Source organism: Lissotriton helveticus, chromosome 3_1 (assembly GCF_964261635.1).
Source record: "Lissotriton helveticus chromosome 3_1, aLisHel1.1, whole genome shotgun sequence".
Lineage (NCBI taxonomy): Eukaryota > Metazoa > Chordata > Amphibia > Caudata > Salamandridae > Lissotriton > Lissotriton helveticus.
Window position 1 is genome coordinate 117968544 of NC_136061.1, and position 23697 is coordinate 117992240.

A 23697-nucleotide genomic window follows, 5' to 3' on the forward strand; every position below is an offset into this window, starting at 1 on the left:
GTAAACTTGTATTTGTAGGCCACTCGGTGATTAAAAAGAGGTGCATCAGTGTTCTCTTATTTCCTCTCCTACTCTTAATTTCATCTATGTATTACAATATTACAATTTGTGACTGTGCTATTATACTTTTTTTTTTTTTTTTTACATGCTTCACCAGCTGATGACCCTCACAGAGAGACGAATCCGTTTGTTACAGCTGCGTTTGGCGCCACAGCAGGGGCAGCTAGCGTCTTTGGTAACACACCAATAGATGTTGTTAAAACTAGGATGCAGGTGAGAAAGGAGGCAAATTGCTCAAATTTCATTTATGGCATGGCCACAAAAGAAGCCCCGCGAAAAACGAGCCAGCCTTAGAAGCTGTAATTCTCCAATGTTTTTTTCACTGTGCAGGATTTCCCCCATACACTACATGAATGTATTCATTTCAGAATTGCTTTCCAAGAATACTGCCTTGTAACATTTTTGATCTTTTTTAGTAATGTCAAAAACCATAGCCAGCGGCTTACATCGGTCTGCCCATATTCCTGATTGTTTGATGTAACAAGTAATTGTTGATCTTTTTCTGGTATACTGTTAAACCACATTGTTGCACTTCCTTTCGTCCCTCCTGTCGTCTCCTCCCGCATCCTCCCTCTATTTATTGTGTAATTGTTGAATTTTTCTGTTACATTGTTGATTCTCATGTAAAGCGCTCTGATACCTCTGGGTCTAGCCAGCGCTATATAAAACTCTTTAAATAAATAAATAAGTGTGATGTATGTATTTTGCTCTTGATTCTACCATGACCTGAATTTCTGAAATCAAGGTTGACTACAGAGTTGTGACTCTCACTCCGCCATCTGTGCTGAAACCCCGACCCAGCTTCCCAACTTTTGGTTCCTTCTAGAGTGCGCTCTGAGTCTCAAAACAACCTTTACCTTGAACACCTGTTAATCTTCTCCTCCTCTGTGGCCATTCCTCCCCTTTTTTTTTTTTTCTTTTTTTTTATTGAGATGGATCAGAATACCATAAAACAGACCAAAATCATAAATACAATTAAGATATCAGCTGAATAAGAATATCATAACAATATCATGACAATATGCAGACATATGAATTTAAAGGGAAAAAAATAAAAATAAAAAATAAACACCTGTACAGAGATAAATACTTCTTATCCGGCTTAAATTGATCAGCTTAAGGGAAAAAGCATTTGGGATTATTACGTGCATTACATGCATCAACATCTTATTTTCCTCCAGTTACTGAGTGGTGCCCAAATTTTTTTACCATACTCTTTCTTCTTTTTGCCCTTAAGATTATATAGACACTCCTCAATGTTATGAATGCCAAGCAATCTCGATAACCACATCTGAAATGAGGGGGCTACCGGATCTTTCCAAGCCGCCGCTATAAGAATTCTTAACACCGCAACACACAAAAAGATAAACGCTTCGGCTTCATGTGTGACTTTAAGATTTTCATCCCTGCCAATTAGAATAGTGGTTGGGGATAGAGCGATTTGGCACTCTAGCAGCCCCGATAAGAATTTCTCCATTTCAGTTAAAACAGGTTTAAGATTTTGACAAGAATAGAACATATGAGATAGATCTGCCGGACCTTGGTTACATCTTGGACATCTATCAGTATCCCTTTTACCCCATTGAAACAGCTTCGCGGGGGTATAATAGAGATTAAAGATCGTCTTGTAGTGTTGTGCTTTTAGGTTGGATGCTCTTAATACTTTCTTATTTAGTGCCAGGGCATAGTCCACGTCTACATTTGGATCACCTATTCTAAGAGCCCAAGCATTTTCTGTTTGCACAACATCCTCCTCTATGCCCTGTAAGAGATGAGCATATCCAATTTTGATCTTTCTGCCTCCATTCCTTATATATAGGAGAATCGGGTTTAACTCCTGGATAGAGATCCTAGGTCTTAAAGAATTAACTGTTTGTTCTAACTGTTTATACAACATCCAGTGATTCATAGGAACCCCATATCTTTGTTGCAGGACCTCAAACCCTAGCAAGTCGTCCTTACACATAACGTCCCCCAAACATCGGATACCCAGACTCTTCCAAAGGGCGCTATTCCTGTTCTGTCCAAGATGTAGGAATGGGCTTGAGTTCCAAAGATCTATGGTGCCATTGATCTTAGGAATCTTGAGAAATTTCAGCATCACCTTCCATACACCCCAAACACTTAACATCACTTTGCTTTTACTCTTCTTATAATACCGCACGTTAATTTCACGAGTTAGAATCCCCAAAGCTCTTTCGCCAATTATTAATTCATATATTGTGGGCATTCTAAGAATACCAGGCAACAGTACGGGGGTATCATAACACAATAGATGTTTCATATGCAACAATAAACAGACCCAATGATACAGTCTTATGTTAGGAGCAGATAACCCTCCTCCCTCTAATGATATTGAGAGTCTAGCTAGCGATCTTCTCACTTTGCCATATTGCCATAGGAACTGTGAGAACACTGCTTCCATTTTCTTCATCAGCCCTTCATTAATTAATAAAGGAATAGCACGGAATAGATATAACAGTTTTGGGAACATTGTCATTTTAAGGACATTCACTCGGCCGATCAAGGATAGATGTAATACATCAATTCTTCTCAAATCCTTATCCATTGATGCAAGTAACGGCAAGTAATTTTCCTGAATAATTTTACCCACATCGGCATTGATTTTTACTCCTAAATAGGCTGCAGAGTCAACATATCTTTGATCCCTTTTCTGAATATTCTTTGTACAGATTATTATAGTTTTTTCAGTATTAAGCTTATATCCTGAATAGGTCCCAAACTGCCGTGCCAAATTATTTAATTCCTGTAGTGCCATATTCGGACTATCTGTAACAATTGCCAGATCGTCCGCATATGCCAAAAGCTTAGTGGTATGCCCGTGAGAAATAACAGGGGATATTCTATCTGAAGCTAGAATCTTCCGAATTAACGGATCAATATATAATGAAAAAAGTATAGGAGAACACGGACAACCCTGTCGTGTACCTCTTCTAATCACTACCTCCTCCGATTGAAGCCCCATTGTAGTGATTCTGGCTACTGGGTCCATATACATTGCCTTGATACCTTTCATACATTTTTCCCCGAAACCCCTTTTGTCCAACACCTCCCACATGAAGTCCCAGACCACACGGTCAAACGCCTTCTCGGCATCCAATAAAATCATAGCCATGTCTCCTCCTGTAGCAGTGACCGCATCGAATAGTGATATAGCCCTAGCTGTATGTTCAGTAGTACCTCGCCCTGGTACAAACCCATGCTGCCAGGGTGAAACAAGTTGACCTATAATCCCTCCTAGTCTCTTCGCCCATATTTTAGAGTAAAGTTTAGCATCTGTGTTTATTAAGGATATCGGCCGATATGAGCCCGGGTTCTCCTCTGGCTTTCCCTTTTTGTGAAATATCACAATATTGGTCTGTTTCCACGTATCGGGAATGATACCTGAGCAGATAACGCCATTAAAAAGATCTTCAAACATAGGAAGAATCTCATCACTCAAAGCCCTGTACACCTCAATTGGGATTCCGTCTGGACCCGCCGCCTTACCCAGTGCCAATTCATCCAGAGCAATCTTTATCTCCTCAGTTGTTATATCCAGTTCCAATCGAGCTCTATCTCCCTCCTCCACGCTTGGTATTATAGGAAACTGGTCTCGTATGAATGGTACCACACCTGGCTCCTGATCATAAAGTTTTTGATAAAATTCCTGGAACACAAGTATTATATCTTTCGGGTCAGTATATTCTCTCCCATTATGTTTAATCTTACTTATTTTATTTCGATTCGATTCTTGCCTGATGCGGAGTGCTAATGCTCTCCCCGCCTGCTCCCCAGTCTCATATCTCCTTGCTCTTTGTGACTGATATTCATATATCTCTTTCTGAGTGATTATTTTTAAGACATCACCTTTAACCCGGGCCATATTTCTAATGGTCTCCCCACTATCTTTACCAGATGTTATTTCATCAATATGGCGTCTCTCTATTTCTGCCAGATCTACCATAAGCTTATCAATCTTGTCTTTATCCTCTTTCCTGAATCTTGCTGCACAGCTAATCGTCTCTCCCCTCAATGCGGCTTTAAAAGACTCCCAAACTCCATTTCTGGAGGCACTGTATCTGTTACATTCCTAAAATTCCCTTGTCCAACTTTTAATGTGTTTTAAAAATCTTTCATCATGTAATAATTTCCTATCAAATGTCCATCTAGATATTTTCCTTTGAACATTGGGAACCTTATATGATAGTATCAGAGGATTATGATCGGAAATTGTTCTTGTTAATTTACGAATATCGACTTTACCAATGCCATTCCTCCCCTATACTCATCCTACAGCATGTTCAATTACACTCGTCCTCTTTGTGGTATCTTCATTGATGTTCCATAACCCTTTGGACAACGGACTTTTAAACTCTATCAAAAATGTGCTAGTTCAGTTTTACATATGGCATGACCTAAATAGTTTATGTGCTCTATTAGTGTAGGCTGTTCAGCAAGATTCTAAGCACAAAACTGAGAGCCTTGATTTGAATTAGGAAACTTGGTCTTTCTATTTCAGGAAGTAGTGGGAAAAACAGATGAAGTCGGGTAACACACAGTTTGTTCATAAAGTTAAATTTTCTTGAAGTGAGACAAGTGGATGGATAATCCACCATTTGAGATGATGATTACTTTTGACAAAACCAAATTCAGACAGCCTCTTGATTGTTCTGAGGGCTAGTAATCAAAGGCTTGTATGGTTGAGCTTTTGAGTACATTGGGGTTATCCTTTTTCAGGCAAACCTCTGGAAGCAGGTCTAGTATTTGCAGTATATTTTTCCGTTGACATCTGCAAGAAAGAAATTAGATTTTGTAAGTCCATCTTTGACAAACTGTTACATGCATAGTACACCTACTTTGGAATAAGAAATATAGCTGACCAGATCCCATGGATGCAATAATGATGTAAATAAAAGTCTTATTTTCTACGATTTGAGGCAATTTCACTATTCGTTCAGCTGTAAGTTGCACAACACTGTGTGGAGATACTTTAGAATTTGGAGCATGCTCTGATGAAGGGGTAGATGCTGTTGGAAGTGGGGGTGTAGATTCTAAGCTGGTTGTCATATTGGCATTCTGGTGGTATCTGCTTGAGGTTACTGTTGCTGTACTTTGAACTGAAAATAAAGAGAAAAGTAACAAGGATTGAGTCTAGTTACTACAAATGTTGGCGACAAGGAGCTATGTGCAGAGGGCAGAGATTGATTAAGTAACCTCCACTTCTGGAAAAGCTCTATTTACAAGTTGGGGGCATAGAGCTACACAGGCTTGGGAATTGCGAGTGTTGAAGGCTGTAAAAGGTGAATTGTAAGAGTTTTGTTATTTATATATTTTAGCGCTGCACTAGTCAATTTTAAGTGCCTGCTTATTAGCGCTAATTTTGGATAGTTTGATATTTGGGATAGCGTGCCAGCTCAACGCCACTCATTTGTAACTCTACATGGCTCTTTTTAAGCTGCATTGCTAGGCTCAACACTCTGCTTCTTGGCAATGCTGGTCATGAAACCAGCATTGTCCTAGCGTGTCGGAAAGGCCGCAATGCTAGGATATACCATGCAACATAAGGGCTGTGTGCTGCAACTGGTCATGCACTACTGCTTCCAGAAGGCCGAACAGAGGGTCTCTACGGCCTATCAGAAAGTCGACTACAAAGTGTTGATTTTTAGAAAAAAATTAAAAAGGAATACACGCGAGGTCATCATAATAATAATTAAAGCTGTACTTACTGTGATCCATACATGTGTATGCTGCCTTTTGCACTTCCTTGGTCCTGAAAAAAAATGGAGAGGACTGCAATAGAAAAGAGACTTTCAACAATTAAGCAATAAAAGAAAAATAAGCTGGAATGGCCACTATTATTATTTTAGATAATTATTTTAGTTAGTTATTTCAGTTTATTATATTGGCATGTTATTTTATAGTAGTTTGTTATTTTTTACTTCTTCTAAGTAGGGTGAAGCAAAGTACTGCAGCAACTCCTAGGGGCATATTACCAACAACTAGCGATAATTATCGCTATGTTGGCTTAGCGGCAATATTTTTATCGCCGAGCTGCGGTGATTTTTATCGCTTAGGAACTTTGCTATTATCAAGGTTTATCTCCTAAGCGATAAAAATCGGCCGAAATGCATGAATATCGCTGAAAAGTCAGCGATATTCATGCATTACTGAGCTAATGCTCTTAGCCATGTTATCCACCTACCATTGGATAACATGGCTGAGAACTGCTCCGGGCAGGCGTTCGCTTTTGGAGATAATCGCGCTTAGAGCGAATATCTCCAAAAGTTGGTAATAGGAGATAGCGATGTTAGCGACTGTTTCCAGTCGCTAACATCTTGGCACGCCCACTTTGCATGTCATTAGTGATAAATTTCACTGACATGCAAAGCGGGGCCCAAGATGGTCGCTATCTCCTACTAGCTGTCGCTAACTGGTGTTAGCGACAGCTAGGTAATAGGGAGATAATTTTATCTCCGCTTTCTTGGCTTTTAAAGCCAACAAAGCGGAGATAAACCCCCTTGATAATATGCCCCCTAGTTTCTTACCAGTGCCCGGGACCCCGCAAATTCCTTGGAAAAGATGGAAGAACATTTTCTTTATTTATATGTTAGCTATAGGTGTTGTAAATATGATCCAGTACAAAAACATGCCATTGTCTTGCAACATATCTGGGTGGAAAGCAGAAGAATATATGATGATCTTCCAGAAATTTCATTAGGGATGAGAAATGGCCAGCCAATGGATCTGTATGATATGTCACTGCTAATGTTAGAGAAGCAATTCATGCCTAAAGTGAATGTAGTCTTCGAGAGACATAGGTTCTTTTGTAAGGTATAGGGGCAGGATGAAGACATAATGAGCTATGTTGCCGCTTTACAGGGTTTGACGATAAACTGTGATTTTCAGAACCCATTTGACTCTTTGATTCGTGATCAGATTGTAAGGTGCACAAACAAAAAAAAGGTAAAAGAAAAACTTCTATTCAAAGATCCCACTATAGAGGAATCCATACAGATTGCAAGGAGCATGGAGCACAGTGCTGTGTGGATTAGAGAAATTGGCATTGGAAAAAAACAATATAAGAATTACAGAGAAAGAAACTGCGACAGAGGTGAAAGAGGTCAGAAAAGAAAAAAACTAAAGAAACTTATGAGGTCTGAAAGTTCTTCCAATCCCAAGCCTGAGGGACGTAGGACTTTAACATGCTACAGGTGTGGGTGTCCAGGACATTTTAGGTCTAGCTTCACTTGCGGAACAAGAAATGGAACTTGTAGATCTTGTGGGAAAAAAGGACACTAAGCTTTAGAATTTTTTTAGACCCATCTGATATAACACTCTGTCCACAGAGGAGCAGATCCTCCTCCAATACAACAGGGGTCTGAGTCTTACTTTGTGTGAGAGTGGTCTGAAACCAAGATCCAACGGAGGGGGAAAAGTAGGGTACTAGCAGTGACTTTCGTATGGAGACTTATGAAATGATTATACACCAATTCCATATCATTTACTTTGTCATAACCCAAAAGATCCCCACTATTTAATAACCCCCACCCCTACCCCAAAGGCTTTTAAATTATTAATTTGTAGTTCAGGGGTTATCAGCTGAAAGCTAGAGCCCTGGAGAGCTCTCAAGATGCCTCTTATATAGTGTTCCAGCCTAAGTTTACACTTTTGGATTTGAGAAGAGCAGCCAAAATGTTAATTGAGAGCGTTCCCTAGATATTGAATGGTATGGACCCTCTCCAATTCAAAGCCATTATAGACTGAGTCTGTCTGGGACTTATGGCAGGGATTCAGAACCATGTACTAGGTTCTGCTAGTGTTGATCTCTTGCCCGCACTGTCTGCAGAAGAAACCAAACTGGTCCATCAGGTTTTGGATACCCATTTAGGATTTCGAGATCAGCAAGGTGTCGTCCCCAAACAGGCGAGCTGGGACCTTCCTATTGGCCAGGCTCGTTCATCATATCTATTCACAGGTTTTGTCGCAAGAGAGGCCAGACCATTGTGTCCATATAATGGGGTGGCATGTTGCTGTCTGAATCTGGGGTCAGAAGGAGCAAGCATGGCTCAAGTCCAATACCGCTCTTGGTGGAGGAAAGTCCTTTCTTTCTGCCAATACAGAAACCAGAACATCCAGAAGTGATGTAATGCAATTCAAGAAACTTCTTAAGACCCCCTGAGTGCATGACCTTTTGAATACAAACAACAAGCACTTTTCACACGTTCAGGCTTAAGCTCTCCACGTTCAGGCTTAAGCTCTCCATAAATAAGATTGGATTGTTTTCAATATACACACATCATTACTATCCCTTGCCACCCGTGGAAGAAAGCCCAGGTTGGGTATGTAGCTTGGGATACGGCTTGGGCTGGACCACTGAATACTTGCTGGATACCAGTTACCAGTCTTCTCTATAGCGCCTGTGGTGAGGAATGCATCCGCCCCATATAATTTTGCTGAGTCCTCTTGAGCTCCACTCCAGCCCTGCATTGATAAGGCTGTGTGTAGTGAATGCAGCATCTGTTACAGACTTACTTATTCCTCTATGATAGGTTGCACATGATACTTCTTGCTTCACATGCACTGCATATGTGTTTTTGTGGAAACATGGAAGTGCACCACACACTTGCAGACCGTGAAGGCACTAATGAGCAAGTGGATGCAAAGAGTTGTCTCAATCTGTTGTCCTTCAGTTGATTCAGTGGTCGTAAGCAGCCGGTAGTTTGTGTAATAGAGTTTGACTATCTTTTAAAATGATTTAAGAATTCGATATTACTTTGCAAATTCTATGCTCTATGATTCCTTAATACATCATTAAAAAATTATTTTTGATGAGTGTTTGTTAAATTGTAAGGTACAAAAGTTATATCCGTACGTTTCACTTCGTGATCCCAACTCTACCAACGAAACCTGCTACCATGTTTTTGTTTAGCTCATTAACTAATTTATAAAATCAATTTTAGGGCCTGGAAGCTCAGAAGTATAAAAACACCATGGATTGTGCATATCAGATCTTCCGCAACGAAGGGGTCGTAGCGTGAGTACTATTTCTTGTTCCTGTGTTCCTGTTCTTGAGTTAACTGTCGGTCATTCACTAATTATTCGTATAGCAATTGTCGATATTTTCAAGTCTCATAAAGTGGCCTTGTGCTACTGGCTGCAGTGAGTTGCTATTGAGGTACACAGGTCATAGAAAACATCAGATGAACTAAACTCTAAGAAATATGTCAGAGTTCACAGCATTTATGATTGTTAGGGAATTCTTGCGGGTAAGGTAAGTTCTAACTCTTACCTTAATTTCCAGCATCTGTATTAGTTTACATAATTATTGAGAGTATTTTCGTAAAGCAAATGTTCCTTGAGTTGTTCTAGTGTCACCACTGAGGTTTTGATTTGACGACCTGGCAGTACTAATTGACTTGTCAACAATATCTTTATTACTTGTGGGTCCAAACATCTTGGAAAAGGCTATTAATCAAGAACTGCTTGGGGTCTCTTGAGGTGTCAAAGCTTTTAGACTATCAAATTAGGGTTTAGTCCAACACACATTAAGATGCTGAAAGACCTACCTACTCTTTGATGAGGGACAAAAGCTGCCTTGAATCAGCTTGCTCTCTACCCACCATTGACATTATGGGCAATACAATTTTGGCCTTCATATTATAGATAGATGTGCATTGAGTATTAAAATTATGCTCTAAAATTACTCATATTGTTTGTAACTGATAGATCAAAGTTCATTCATACTTGTTATTTGTGGGTTACTGCAAGTCTTGCCTTGAGTCCCACCATGTTTATTTGGTATCTGGCCTATATGGTCCTCTGATATTGTCGTGTAGCTGTACATTTATTATTATCCAGGGAATGCACAAAACATATTGCGTCTTAGTATCAGTGAGGAAGATGAGATTTTTCATTCCCGTACATGTCTGCCTGGATGGAAGAAATAGCACATGTGGATAAGGCCAAGGTGATGATCCTGGAGAACCCATACACCACTTGGACTCAAGATCAGCAGCCTCTGTGTTTATATGCTGGTCTCAGTGAAGGAAGCAGAATTATTAGAAATCTGTGGGGTTTTTTAATGGGCTGTGAATTGTTCCCAGTTCTGTAGATTTCGCCACTTGCTATATGTTCTTAAAAAAGTCTTAAGAATATTTCTCCCTCCCACCCCCATCATCTAAAACACTGCAGAATGATTATGTAAGCTGTGATAGCAGTTTGGTATGATTACAGTAATTCCTCATCCTCAGCTTCTTCAAAATATAGCAGCCTGACTTTTCTGTGTCTTCTAAAGTGCTCCAAAGTGTTCCACCACCTATCCAAAGTATCATTGTTTGCCTTCCAACATGCAACCAATACAGAGCTCACAATGTGTAATTGAACGAGTGCTATTCTTGGCCATAAGTACTTATGCTATAGAGTTTCATGGTCTATTCCTATAGAACCCTCAAATTATCTGCAAAGTTTCTTCTGAAAATATCTACCTCTAATTTGACCTACATTATTTAGAGCTCTCTTTTCTGTAGTCTCTTATATAGCAGTCTGCTCTTATGAATAAAGACTTGTTGGTTTAATTGCTATGTACTTTATTCTTTCCGAGTACCGGGAAACGTCTGCTTTCACTTTTCTCTTTGCGGCATCTCAAAATGGCCGACTTCCGTTTCTGGCGTGCCTCGGGCGCATGCCCAACAACTAGAATGCATCACCACTAACCTCCCCCTCCTAGACATTACACAAAAGTGTGGAAACAATAGAAATCTGATAGAGTGGACATAGGCTTCCCCTAATTGTCTTACAGTACAAGTGCTAAACAGTCTTACTTGATTTCCATATCATAGTCCTCAAATTTCTTTGGCACCTTGATCAGCCTGCCCAACCTGGTACGTGCTTGCCTCGGCTACCTTCCGCTCGTGGCTCATGAGCCGGTGGGCCTGCTCCAACCTTCGTCTTTATTCGCCATCCACTCTCCATCCCTTCGGTACCTGGACTGCTAGGCGTGGATTGGATAGTTGATTCCGCACCATCACAGTCCTCTGAAGTGTACAGCTCTTCGTCATTCCGATCGAGGCTGGTGATTCCTTTCCCAGTCCTCCCCAACTCTCGTGCCATTTCGGGTTCCTTACTTCCTTCCGGGATGGGTGAGCTCCAATCTCCTGGGTCTTCCCACTTCATGACTCTGTTGCATCTTGCCATCCTATCTTGCGACCATACCTTTCCGTCGCTAAGTAAGGCTGGCCTAGCATAAGGTTCCACTACTTGCAGAAGAGGGCTAAATTTGCTGTCTCCCTTCTTCTTCAGCACTGCCTGTTTCACTCTCACCCACTCGCCCCTTTCTATGGTCACTTCCTTGACGCTACGACGTTTGTTGTAGTATTCAGTGTATAGGGCTTGTGCCTTGTCCATGTTGCGTCGCACAGCTGCCGGGGACCATTTGCTTTGCACAATCAATTGTTTCCATGCTAGATTGTCCTTCGAGAAGGGGGTCTCGTCCCCTGAGTATTTTAAATGGGCTATATCCAGTGTTGGCTGGGGTAATGCGATATGCCCATAGCATCCTTTGCAGTTCCTTCTCCCAGTCTTGTCCCGCACTAATTGCTGCTTGCACCGAGCCCATAATTACCCTGTTGAACCTCTCTGCTAGTCCGTTTCCCGCTGGATGGTATACCGGAGTGTGTTTTACTTCTATTCCGTTGCGGTCCATAAAGGCATTTCATTTTGCCGAAACGAACTACGGTCCATTGTCACAGCTAATTACCTTTGGGATCCCTTCTCTCAGGAATGTGAAGGTGAGGAAGGAAAGCGCGGCTTCTGTGTCGGCCACCTCACATATGTCTACTTCCGGCCACTTGGTGTACCTGTCCACCAAGACAATCACGTACTTTGGATCACCATTTGTGTCCAGTATGGGACCCAAGATGTCCACGGATAGCATTTGCCAAGGACTGGACGGGCAGGTGAACCTTCCTAGTGGCGGGCGTAGTAGGACTTGTGCCTTGTCTGCCCGGCTACAACTTTCGCACATCCTGACGTGTTTTTCTACTTGGTAATCCATGGCAGGCCACCAGTACGCTTGCTTCGCCCTGGCTTTAGTCTTCATTATTCCAAGATGTCCCTCATGTAGGATGGCCAGGAGATGATCTACCAAGGGTTGTGGAGGTACCACTTTGTCCCCTCTGAGTAGAAATACTGGATTGTCTCCGATGGATAATTCTTCCCTGACTTCCCAGAATTTCCTCAACTGGCTGTCTAGGTGCTTCTTGTCGGGCCACCCTTGCGTCACATAGGTCTTCACTGTTTTAGCGTTTCATCCCTGGTGTACGCTTCCTCCCATTCCTGCATACTGATCACTCCTTCATGGTATTGCGTGAGTGCCACCATGTAGTCTTTCCACTCTGCAGGCTCCTGATCCGTGGCAGGTTCCATTGCGGCCGCCCGGCTCAAGAAATCAGCCACTTTGTTTTTTGCCCTGGGAATATACTCCACTTCATAGACATAATCGAGTAGTCTTAGGGTCATCTTTGCTATACGAGGAGTCGCATGTGCATGCCCGCTAGAGGTCAGGACTCTCACCAGCGGTTTGTGGTCCGTGCGGAGTAGGAAACTCGAGCCCCACAAGAACTGCCTGAACCGTTCCATGGCCCAGACTGCAGCCAGCATCTCTTTTTCGATCATGCTAAATTTCTCCTCGTTGGGTGCTAAGGACCTAAAGGCAAAACTGACCGTGGTGACTTCTCCTTCCTGAGATCTCTGCATTAACACCGCTCCTAGTCCTTTGCATCAGTGGTCAGTATGGATAGAGCCGCTTGGTCAAATCCTTTAAGCGGGATGGCCGCACAGATGTCCTGTTTTAGAAGATCAAACTCTGTTTGCTCCTCCTTTGCCCATTTGAAGGTGTTCTTTTCCTTCAAGAGTTGCATCAAGTGGTGCGTTTTAGACGCAAAGTGAGGGATGAATTTGCTGTAAACCTCCGCCATGCCTAAGAATGAGCGGACATCTTCCTCCTTCTTTGGTGTAGGTGCTTCCTTGATAGCTGCTACATTGGCTCGTTTCGGCTCTATCCCTTTTCCGCTGATCTCGTGGCCTAAGTATGTCACAGATCCAACGCCAAAGTTGCATTTCTACCATTCCGCAGTGAGACCATTTTGGGCAAGTATGGTCAAGAACGTATGTAGTTTGGCATCATGGTCCCTTTTCGCCTTGCCCATGACGAGAATGTTGTCCTGGAAGTATTGCACACCCTCTACTTTTTGGAATAACTTGTGCTTGAGTTTTTGGAATACCGCGGCGGCGGACGCCAAACCAAACGGCATCCTAAGGAATTTGTAACAGCCGAAAGGTGTGATGAACGACGTTAGGTGGTTGCATGAGGGATGCAGGGCGATTTGGTGGTATGCTGATGTGAGGTCCACTGTGGAGAACCACTTTACTCCCTTTGTTTTGGCGAGCATTTCGTTTATCCGGGGTAGCGGAAACTTGTCTACCATGATGTTCTTGTTGAGTTTCCTCAAATTCACACACAAACGTACTTTCCCATTGGGTTTCTGTGCAACCACTAACGGTGCGAGCCATTCTGCTCTTTCAATGGCCTCTATGACTCCGTTTCTTTCCAGGTGTTGGAGTTCTTCCTGCACGGCTTCCCTGCTCCTGAAGAGAATGTTGCGAACCTTGTGGCTCACTGGTTGTGCTCCCTCCTTGACATATTTTGTGTGTGAATTTCGTCATCCGCCCGATCATCCCTTTGAAGAACTCAGGGTATTCTTTCTACCATGCGTCTTTTTCGTATGCCTGTACTGTATCCGTCATCAACACTTGGTCGATCATGACGGGGTTGAGCTGGATTCCTAGGGCTCCTTGATCCATCCATCCTAAGACCGAGGGTCCTTTTTCTGCGACATGCAGTTTTCTTTCTGCTGATCTTCTTTTGAACTCAAACTTGAGGAAACGATAACCCACCATGGGTATGGGTTCACCGGTGTACGTGACTGGGTGTTTGTCAGTTGGGAGTAAGTCCGTGCCTACTTTAGATTCGAAGTCTCTCTCCCATACGGTTCGCTGGATTATGGTGTACGGGAAGCCAGAGTCTACCACTATGTTGATCTTTACTCCTCCGATTTCCATTTGTAACGCCGGCTTCCTGGATCCATCTTCATCTTCATCTTCTCCTTCTGGTGTTTCTTCGTCTCCGTCCCACTCCCGGGTGACGTACGTCACTTCCGTCCTCTTGAGCTTGCGCCTGCACATATTTTCATAGTGCCCCATTATTCCGCAGAAGGAGCATTTTGCCCTGAACGCCGGACATCCTTTGTCACTGCCTGCGTGTGATTGGCTGCCGCATCTGTAGCAGTGGTTTTTCCCTTCTCCCTGCGGTCTTTGGGTCGTTGTGGGTCTCTGGGGGTATTTCTTCTGATGCCTAGCATTTGGCGGCGTAGGTTGCTGGGTCACTTCGTGTCTGTTCTTGTCTGTTACTTTGCACACTGGGGTTTTATTGACGCTCTCTCTTTTAGCGGATTCGGCGCACTTCTTCGACAGTTCCGCCTTCTTCACGAGTGCCACGACTTGTTTGAGAGGGGCGTCTCCGTTTACCCACAGTTTCTCTTGGATCGCTGTATTGGCGGTGTGCATTATGATCTGATCTCTGATGAGTTCATCATGCAGTGTGCCGAATTTGCATGTCACCGCTAACTTCTGCAGCGCCGCTATGTATTCATCTATCCATTCTTCACTGCCTTGTTTTCTTTGGAAGAAATTGCATCTGTCTAAAGCTACGCACACTACTGGTCGATAGTGGGAGTCCAGGTCCTCCAGTGCGTGTTAGAACTCATCTGTGTCGTTCGGGAGTCTGGTCTTCTTCACTAAATTGCTGTATACTCTGATGCCCTCTGGACCTAGGTTGTGCAGCAGTATTTTCTTCCTCCTCGAGCTGGAGAATTCCCCTTCTCCCTCTTCCGCTAGAGCGGACAAGTAGTTAAGGAAGTACTGCTTCCAGTCTTCCCACGGCATTACCGTCTCTCCCTGCTTGGGTAAGAACGGGACTAGGTTGGTGAGGGACGACGACTGCTCCCACATTTTTCCTGCTTCGCGTTGGACTGGGGCTTGCTGTGTGGCAACTCCTTGTGGACTCCCTAGGGCTTGCCTCTCTTCTGACCCGCTTGCCTGCGTGTGTGTAGGGCTCCCGTCCCTGTCACGGGATGCACCTTGGAGCTCCAGGGCTGTGCTCTGTAAGGGGTGTGGATAGACCGCTATGATCTTCCCCGGTGGGCCCAAAGGTCCTCAAGTGCCTAGCTGCCACCTTTTACTCACTGTGTGGGGGGGCCTCTGCACCCTCTGTGTTTTGGCACCGTGTGGATATCTAGAGGCAAGACTGCACGCTGCTGATCTGTGCCTGGCTCTGGGCTGATCTTCTAGCCCTCTTCCCCTTTCTTCATGCCTCTGGGGGTCCCTGTGGTTTCTCCGGTAACATCTGGTTGTAGGCAGCACTCTTCCCTGCACAGTTGCAGCAGGCGCTCCCGTCGAGAAAAGCCTCCTTTGCTGCTCCTCACTTGGGGATATTGGCGAATGTTCCCTTGCCTCGTGGCCTCTCACGCTCCTCTGCCACGCTCGGGTCCGAAATAGGTGCTGTCTCCGTGGGCTCTGTGTGCGCACCGCTGTAAGGGCGGTTGCGGCGTCCAGCACCCTCGTCGCCACTTAATAGCGGTCCGCTCTTATGACTTAAGACTCGGATACGTTGTTGGTTTAATTGCTATGTACTTTATTCTTCCCGAGCGCCGGGAAACGTCTGCTTTCACTTTTCTCTTTGCGGCATCTAAAAATGGCCGACTTCCGTTTCCGGCGTGCCTCGTGCGCAGGCCCAACAACTCGAACGCATCACCACATCTTCCAAACTCTGTAATATTCTGCCACACCCCATTTGTATGAGCTTAGATCAACAATTCTACAGAAACCAACTGGAGTTGAACGTTTTTAAAATAAATTCTGGCTCAATTGGATTCTTTCTTTTAGTGGTTAGTCGTCAGCACCAGGACACCCTTTAGGGCATTTGGGTTGCTCTTTGCAAATATGTAAATCACTCATAATAAATAAACCACTGTCTGAAACGCTACGATCTAGAATTACGAGAAACGTGAGGGAGCTATAGTATTCTGTTTTGAGTAAAATTGGGTTTTTGGTGAGAGTGTGGGTGGAAGCTAGATTGTCATCTTCAAGAATGCATCTTGACGTCATGCTTCTTTGACACCCTTTTAAGAGATGTTAGAGTTCTCGGGAAAGTCTACAATAGGATGATATTTAATGGGTTCAGTTTGGTCAATGGAAAATAAAGGTATGGGAGGACAGTGTGTCACAGTATATGGGGTTTTAGTGACTTGTTGATAAAGGCTATTGTGGGCAAAGCAGAGCAATGTCTGAAGGAGCAGAGACCTCTTGTAAGTTATCAAGGTCAGTCCATTGAGCAGAGAGAGTACTTCTAGGATGTATCTAGCTGAGCAGGTGCATATGCTATGATGGATGTCTGTGAAGATTTGTATCTAAAATCCATTTACATTCGTAAATGTTGTTTCCTACGCATTCAACATTTCCTATGTTTGCAACGTAAGAAAACTTGTACGATTTTGATGTACAAAGAACTTTTAGATTTCACGTGAAATACAGCAAGGTCGCCAGTTGTCTACCAAAGACGTGTGAGGAGGCTGTTGAAGCCCTCAATACATAGTCTCGTTACTATAGATAGTAATTTGGTCTGTTCAAGATATTACGGACAGCTCATTTCAGTAGTCTTGACTTTCTGGGCGTTTCATTTGTCACCTGTAAACAGCCACCTGGGTCACCCACATGATGACTGCTTGTGTAAGTATTCTAATTCAAAGGCCAGAGGTGAGATTACAAATCAATGTGGGTGGTATTCAGAAACCTTTTAACCTGATTCCAGACTGGCCTGTCGTATCACCCCTACTACTGTTTCCTAAGTATGTCGTTTTTCCATACATAGGTGGCAAGAAAGTTAGTGGCTTCAACAGTACTACGAATATTGTTTTTCGTAATGTTTACTCTGTTATCATCAGCCATATCTTTGTTTCCGTTAATTTAAACCATAAAAGATAAAACCGCTGATATCACTGACACAATAAAAATGCATTAGTAAACTGAGTTAGACGTAAATATGTACGTACCAAAATGCTCGTCCTCTTTAATACAAGTCTCCGTTACTGCCTGATGAGCAATTCCTAAAATGATTCTTGTGCGGCCAACCTGCAGGTGGCCTTTCTCCTTATACAGCAGGTGCTACGGATTGCCAGATTGCATACAATATTTTCACAAGTATCTAATCTCAATATCCTTAGCACCTCCACGTATTGTGTTAGCCTCAGCATCCGTCAAATCAGAATACGCCGTTTCCTTCTAGGAATTTATAAGCTGGACAAAAAAATATCCTCGTTATCAGATTCTCTCTTTGTGGCCTCTCAACTCAAGGCATCTTAAGGCAAGCTTGTCACGGGTTGTAAGAGGACTGGGCAGAAGGCATTTGCAGAATGCTCGCAGTGAGTGGAGCTCGGATGCTCAGGATTCATGTATATTCTCCCTGTCCCTGCTATACTTAGTTTTGGCATGCTCACTGGAACTATCCACCCTCTGTTTATATACCAATCATAGCACAGTAGGACATACCGTACCCAAGTAACTTAACCTGTGGGTTGGGATTTCCAATCTGTATACAAAGCTTCAGTTAAGTCCTCTAAACTTATATATGCAAAAATACCATAAGGGTATGAATTGTGTAAATATAATCATATTTGCTGCAGTTTTGACTAGTTGTTCAACTGTCACAACTTTAGCTAATAATTTATTTGTGTACTTTTCCTCTCCCAAAAAATGGATTCGCAAACATTAAATAAAGGTTAAGAAATAAGTGCTGCTGACAGTGTAACACGTTGTTTTTCATTTTCCCCTTTAAACAGGTTCTACAAAGGGACTGTGCCACGACTTGGTCGAGTCTGCCTGGATGTAGCAATTGTGTTTGTTATTTATGAAGAAGTGGTCAAAGTTCTTAACAGGTACTGGGCAACCAATTGAAACTGACCACTTAGGACTAAGCTACCAGTGTTGTTTGGGGCCGATAGATCTGCAGCACTATCTAAACCAATTCATGAAGAGTCAACCACAACCTGATCTTTATGGGACTATTACAGAAATTGGAACTTATTTGTTTCTCGAGTTACTGTGGAGGCACACATTGGAGTTCAAACATGCTCATTCACTTCCACGAATCCGACGAAGACCCGTAGTGCTGAAGCTTGCCAAGAAACAACTCTGACAATGTCATGGTGGAAATATTTTCTTTTTGCCTTTTGCCAAATGTCTTTTTTTTTTTTATGCAGCAACTCAAAAGACTTGCATGAAGCAAAAAGTGGCAGCTTATCCCGCGACGGTGTGCCTTTCTGGTCAATGCTCACATAAAGTATTTTTAGTTTAATGTCTATTTTTTGCTTGCCTAGCAGTTCCAGGGGTAGACTATGCTATATGTTTTAATGCCACCTTTTTTTAGGCGGGAAGGGGCATGAAATTAAAGTGGCTGTCTCCAAAACGTGCAAAGAAGCTTCTCCTAACCCCATAATGGGTTTACAAAGACTGTGCACCAGACCTTCCTTCGCTTATTGAGTGTAGCAATTTGTACCCCCGGTGACCTGTTTTTCCCTTTAGAACCATGTGAGGTAAATGATAGAAGACCAGCTTGTTATCTGGCTCGGTGATGACCGTGTTCCTCTCTCGTACTTGTTTCCACCAGAATAGACACACGTCTTAGCAACAGGTCTCAACGAAAACACTACCGCCCATTCTATTTAACCGATTTCTGTTCAATTCCCAAAGATACATTTATTGTTGACAATGCAAATGCTTCACTAGTTTCTGTTTCTAGTGAAAATATTGTGCTTAAAATACTGTCTTCAGACACAAAAAAGCAGCAAAATTAATAAACGAAGCCTATAGAATGCTCTTAATAGTTTTCCAAAATTGTATGAAACAAGAATAATTACCCAGAAAAATAGTGCATAACGATGAACCAGTGGACGTTATTTTTGCTATTAATGAATCCAGTTCACAGTTACGTAGAAGTTGCCTTTTTAAATCCTAGGGTATTGACATGATCTTTGTACCAGAATGTTTACTTCTGCTTGTTTGTTATGCTGTAAAATTTTGAATGATGTTATTTAAATCTTTGCTTTTTGTTCTTAATTGTTTTTTCTGGCTACTCCGGTTCACCTTGAGAGTTGAACATCATTGCCAAAAGCCTTTTTCTTGTTCATTTTTGAGTCTGGTTAGTTTAAACATGTCTTAGTACTACCTCCCCTGCACTCTATGCAGCAAATGAAGGTCTATGTAAAGCAAACAAGCTCTTCCAATTTAAGTAGTGGCACAGTATGGTGTGAAAAGAGCTCTCCTGGTGTGTAGTTATGAACTCGCTATTCTTTGGCTATATCCAAATACTCTTCTGTTGAATCGAAGGGCATGTTAGTGGGACGCTATCCTTCTAATTGGATGTTCTTCTAATGTATTAAACAGAGAACGGTCGCTGTGCCTGTACGGTTAAGATATTTCTTAGCTTTGTAATACTTTCAACAATATTGTGGACATTGAAAAAGTTGCAAACCTTCGAGTTGCTTGCTGAGTTGCTGTTCATCATTTGGAACCCTCCTATGGCTTTTCATACTTTCTTGCATTTCCACAGTGATGAGTATGGCAATTTACTTGATTCATGGGTGAGAAATGGAAGGTTGAAGGCTTATCTTGAGGGAAGCATGTTTTGTGGATACCTACTGTAAACATTGATCTCCTCACCTTAAGTTACAATTCAAATTAAGACCGGTAGGTTCAGAGGAAAGTGACTGAACTGCTCCTTTTAACTACTTTTTTAAGCTGACGTAACTTACACAATTTAAGTCGACAATTAAGTGGATGTTAATACTCTAGCACCCAAAATGCTTCTCATTAGAGCAGCGGTAAACCAAGAAAAGGCTACAAACTGGACAACTATATTGGGCATATAATGTATGTTTCCTCACACAATCATCCCTACATATGAAGGAAGGCTTTGTGATACAATGGTTTGTATGACCAGAGAGATCCTGTTGTATGTAACAGGACAGGTGTATTGATCTCATCATATGTGCTGCAATCATGAGCAACTCTGTACTAGCCTCTGTTCATGCCACCGTCGTTCCCTGAGCTCATGGAGTGACCTGAGCCATGGCAAGTTCACAAGCGCTATCTTTTCATCTCATGTGCTTGTTGGGTTAAATAAGTAAGCACTTGTGCCTTTTTATCACTCATTTATCGTTCATTTGTATGTGCCTATACTTTTATATACATTTTAGAATGTTTACTGTTTTGATTGGGGAGGATGGAAAATAGATGGTGCATAATTTGAAATGTATGTTTTAAAAGTGCCATTTGTTAAAACAAATAAAAAATCCCCCCACAAATGTGTTTTTCTCATTGTACATGCATTTTTATTACTGCTGTCACCTTTACTTATTCGCTTTGCACACACCGTAGCACCTCAGTGCTTAAAACCTCACCACATTCAACATTTAGGAAACTGGATTGTTAAGGTATAGGATAGACCGGTCACAGTCCTGAAGTGAGTTGTCAGAGCTCCCATAAAGCCAAAACAATTTGATTTATATTAGGTAAACGGATTTATCAGAGGAATATTTAGCTTATCCTTCGTAGCCCCGCACAATCAACTAAATATTCTTTGAAGAAAATGCATGTGGCATATAGTCCACCACCCACAAAATTGCAGTTCAGAAATAATTGGTTAAATACTATTAATAAATGATCAATTTGTTACGCTGTGTAGATTTGTTGAGCACACTATCACCTGGGAGGATATACAGAGGCCGAGCCGGTGTGAGTCTAGCCAAACCTATGGCAACTACTCAAAAAAACATATCTTCAGCTTCTTGTGGAGTTCAAGAAGTGAAAAGGAGATTATTATGTACAGTGGCAGGTCATTCCTGCCTGAATCTGGCTTTTTGGGTCGAGCCTAGGGGCTTCAGAAAGCTGCCCAAGCTCACTACACGCTCGTGTGTGTGTTTTTTCTTTCTTACATGCTAATGGGCTTTGTGTGCGTCTTTCAAATAAAGACAGCATGCAATTGGGCAAAGGCGGGTGCATGTCCCGCCTTTGCTCCTCACACGGCTGATTGGTGTCCGTTACCCGCACAGGCCAGATCTGTTTTCAATTATCGTGCCCAGACACTAGCTTGATAATTGAAAACAGATCGCTCGCTGTGGTGCGCGCGCACCACTCGCGGGCTTGTATTTCTGGTAATGTAACTACTTCTTGTTTTCCCAGGTGAGGGTGACCCCTCCCCCACTTTAAAGCTTTAAGTGCCGTGAAAATTACCTCTGATCTGCTCCTGCTTCGGACTTGGTGATTAATTTACCACACCACAGTCTTAGCCTGTGTGTAGAGGCGAAGGCGGGGGATTCATCCTTCCCGCTCCCAGCCAGGAAGGGCTGCTGCAAGTTAAAAGATACAATTTAGTCTAAGCTTCCCCTGGAAATGGTCGCTCCGGTGGCAGCCGTGCCCCAGCTGTGCACATAGGCAGGCTAGGTCTTGAAACCATTTACAGTAGCAGCGTGGCTCCAATGGTGGAGGAAGGCAGGAGGTTAAATAAGCAGAGAACTCCAAAGTCACAAATGGGCCTGCTTCTGCCGAATATTACATTGGAAAGGACCCTTAGCCACGTGGACCGTGTGGAGAGGTTATCTGTCTCGTTCCGTTTCTGTCTCTCCCAAGCGTCTCGGTTCACATGCCTCTCTCATTAGTGCCCTTCCACGTGTTGTTTCTCTCTCAATGACTCCCTCTACACTTTCTTAATCTTCTTCATTGTTCCATCCTCTTCCACATTTTGAAATCAGTGACGGTTTAAGGCATGACAAAGTGGACAATCACCCAGGGCCCCCACCTTCTAAGAGGACCAAAAACTCTGTTTGATTTACCATTTTGAGTAAAGTTTTATTTGTTTAATTGAAATGATTGACGCTTTAAAATTGGAATGTAGAAACCGTGGGGACTTTAACTGTGCACTGTGCGTAGGAACGGAGTTTCCCCTCATCCCATTGTTGGGGGCTGCACCTGGCCCATCTGTGCCCCACGTGCACTCCTTGAAGGCCGGGCACAGCCTCGCGCCTGTCCTGAGATACCCACCGGGCCGCCGGCTTCATGTTCCAGGCTGTCTAGCAAAGTGCTTTGGGGAAACAAGAATGTCTCTTGGCAACGCAGGATAGCTGAAACACTGGGCTTGTGTTTATTTGCACAGCCCCACCCTCCACTACACCCCTCCCCCTCCTAGCATGGCACGGCACTCTAGGGTAGGCACGCTTAGAAACCCCACTGAGGGACAGAAAGGCAGGGGACAAAGTTACCAGTAGTGCAACATGTGCAGTGGCACTGGAAGGGCGAGATTTTGATCGATACCTTATCACTATTGACCTAAACCTCGATCTGGTCGACTGAATCTTTGTTGCCTGTCTTTGAGGAAGAAAGTGCATCCATTACCAAGCTAGTTCACCCAATAAAGGACTTCGCTCCCAAAGATCACAAACAACTTCTAGCTTTCAAAAGTTTATTGTAAGGATAGGATAAGCTGCAAGTACAGGCATCTCAGAATGAGATTCACGAGATACACAGGTCCAACTACATACATGTGCTCTCTGAAAGCCCTCAGACGAGCAACGGAAATTACTAACACAAGTTCTAAGAATAATAAAGCTATCAGCATTGACGCATATCTCTCCTTCATTTAAGTTGGAGGAAAACGCACAGGTTAGGCTGTCCCTACCCTGCTCTAGATGGTATCCCTACTTAACCAAATCCCAACCTAACAAAGGTGTCAGCAGTGAATGACCCCCAAGGGAAGTCACTCACTCTAAGTCTCTTGGTGAAAACCTATAGTTCTCCAGTCATGACCCCTCTCTGCCTACCCATCCGCTCTCTAAAGGGTCCTCAGGTATCTGCTCTAACTCCACCCAGGGGTGCTATCCCTAATACAAAACAGTCAACAACATTTGAGACGCCCCTCACGTGGTGTAGCTTCTGGCTTTTTCCATGCTGCTTTGTATTGGGCCTCATACGTTGGAGTTGACCTTGCTTCTCAGACTCTTCTCCGGCCCGCTGATACCCCTTAAACATTCCGGAACCCTCCTCCATGTCTGGGCCGTCTACTGAACAGACCTCTATTCATATTATTTATAATTGGATTCCCCCTTCTCTCTTGCAGACAGACATCTGCAGCCAAGATCCCAACTCTCATAGACTTCCAAAAAGGTTCGCAACATTTCTTGGCCCAGACATGTACGTGTAAATCAATGTTAAAACATTTCAGGCCTACAGCATTTCTCATAATGATTATAGCATTCAACTTCTTCATTAATTAAAGCATGTTAATACTCTTATTCTATTATTCAGTAAACACATCTATAAATCATGGCCCATTAATGCAATGACCAAAACATTAGTACAATCTATGTCGTGAAAAGAAACACCTTCCCTTTTAGCTCTGGCCCTGAGGCCTACCACATTCTGCGTTTAACCACATGCCATCTTACATTTTAACAGCTACACGACATGGAT

The 23697-nt window shown here is 42.9% G+C and overlaps 1 protein-coding gene across 1 annotated transcript in view; it reads left to right on the top strand.

The window, feature by feature from the left end:
* Positions 1-20545, top strand: part of LOC144822165 (tricarboxylate transport protein, mitochondrial-like) — a 224103-nt gene extending 203558 nt beyond the window's left edge. The window contains exons 7-9 of the mRNA XM_078679338.1: positions 158-273; positions 9024-9097; positions 18015-20545. Of these exons, the coding sequence (XP_078535464.1) occupies positions 158-273; positions 9024-9097; positions 18015-18129 (305 nt within the window). The 3' untranslated portion in view covers positions 18130-20545. The remainder of the gene's footprint in view (positions 1-157; positions 274-9023; positions 9098-18014) is intronic.
* The last annotated feature ends 3152 nt before the right edge of the window (positions 20546-23697 follow it).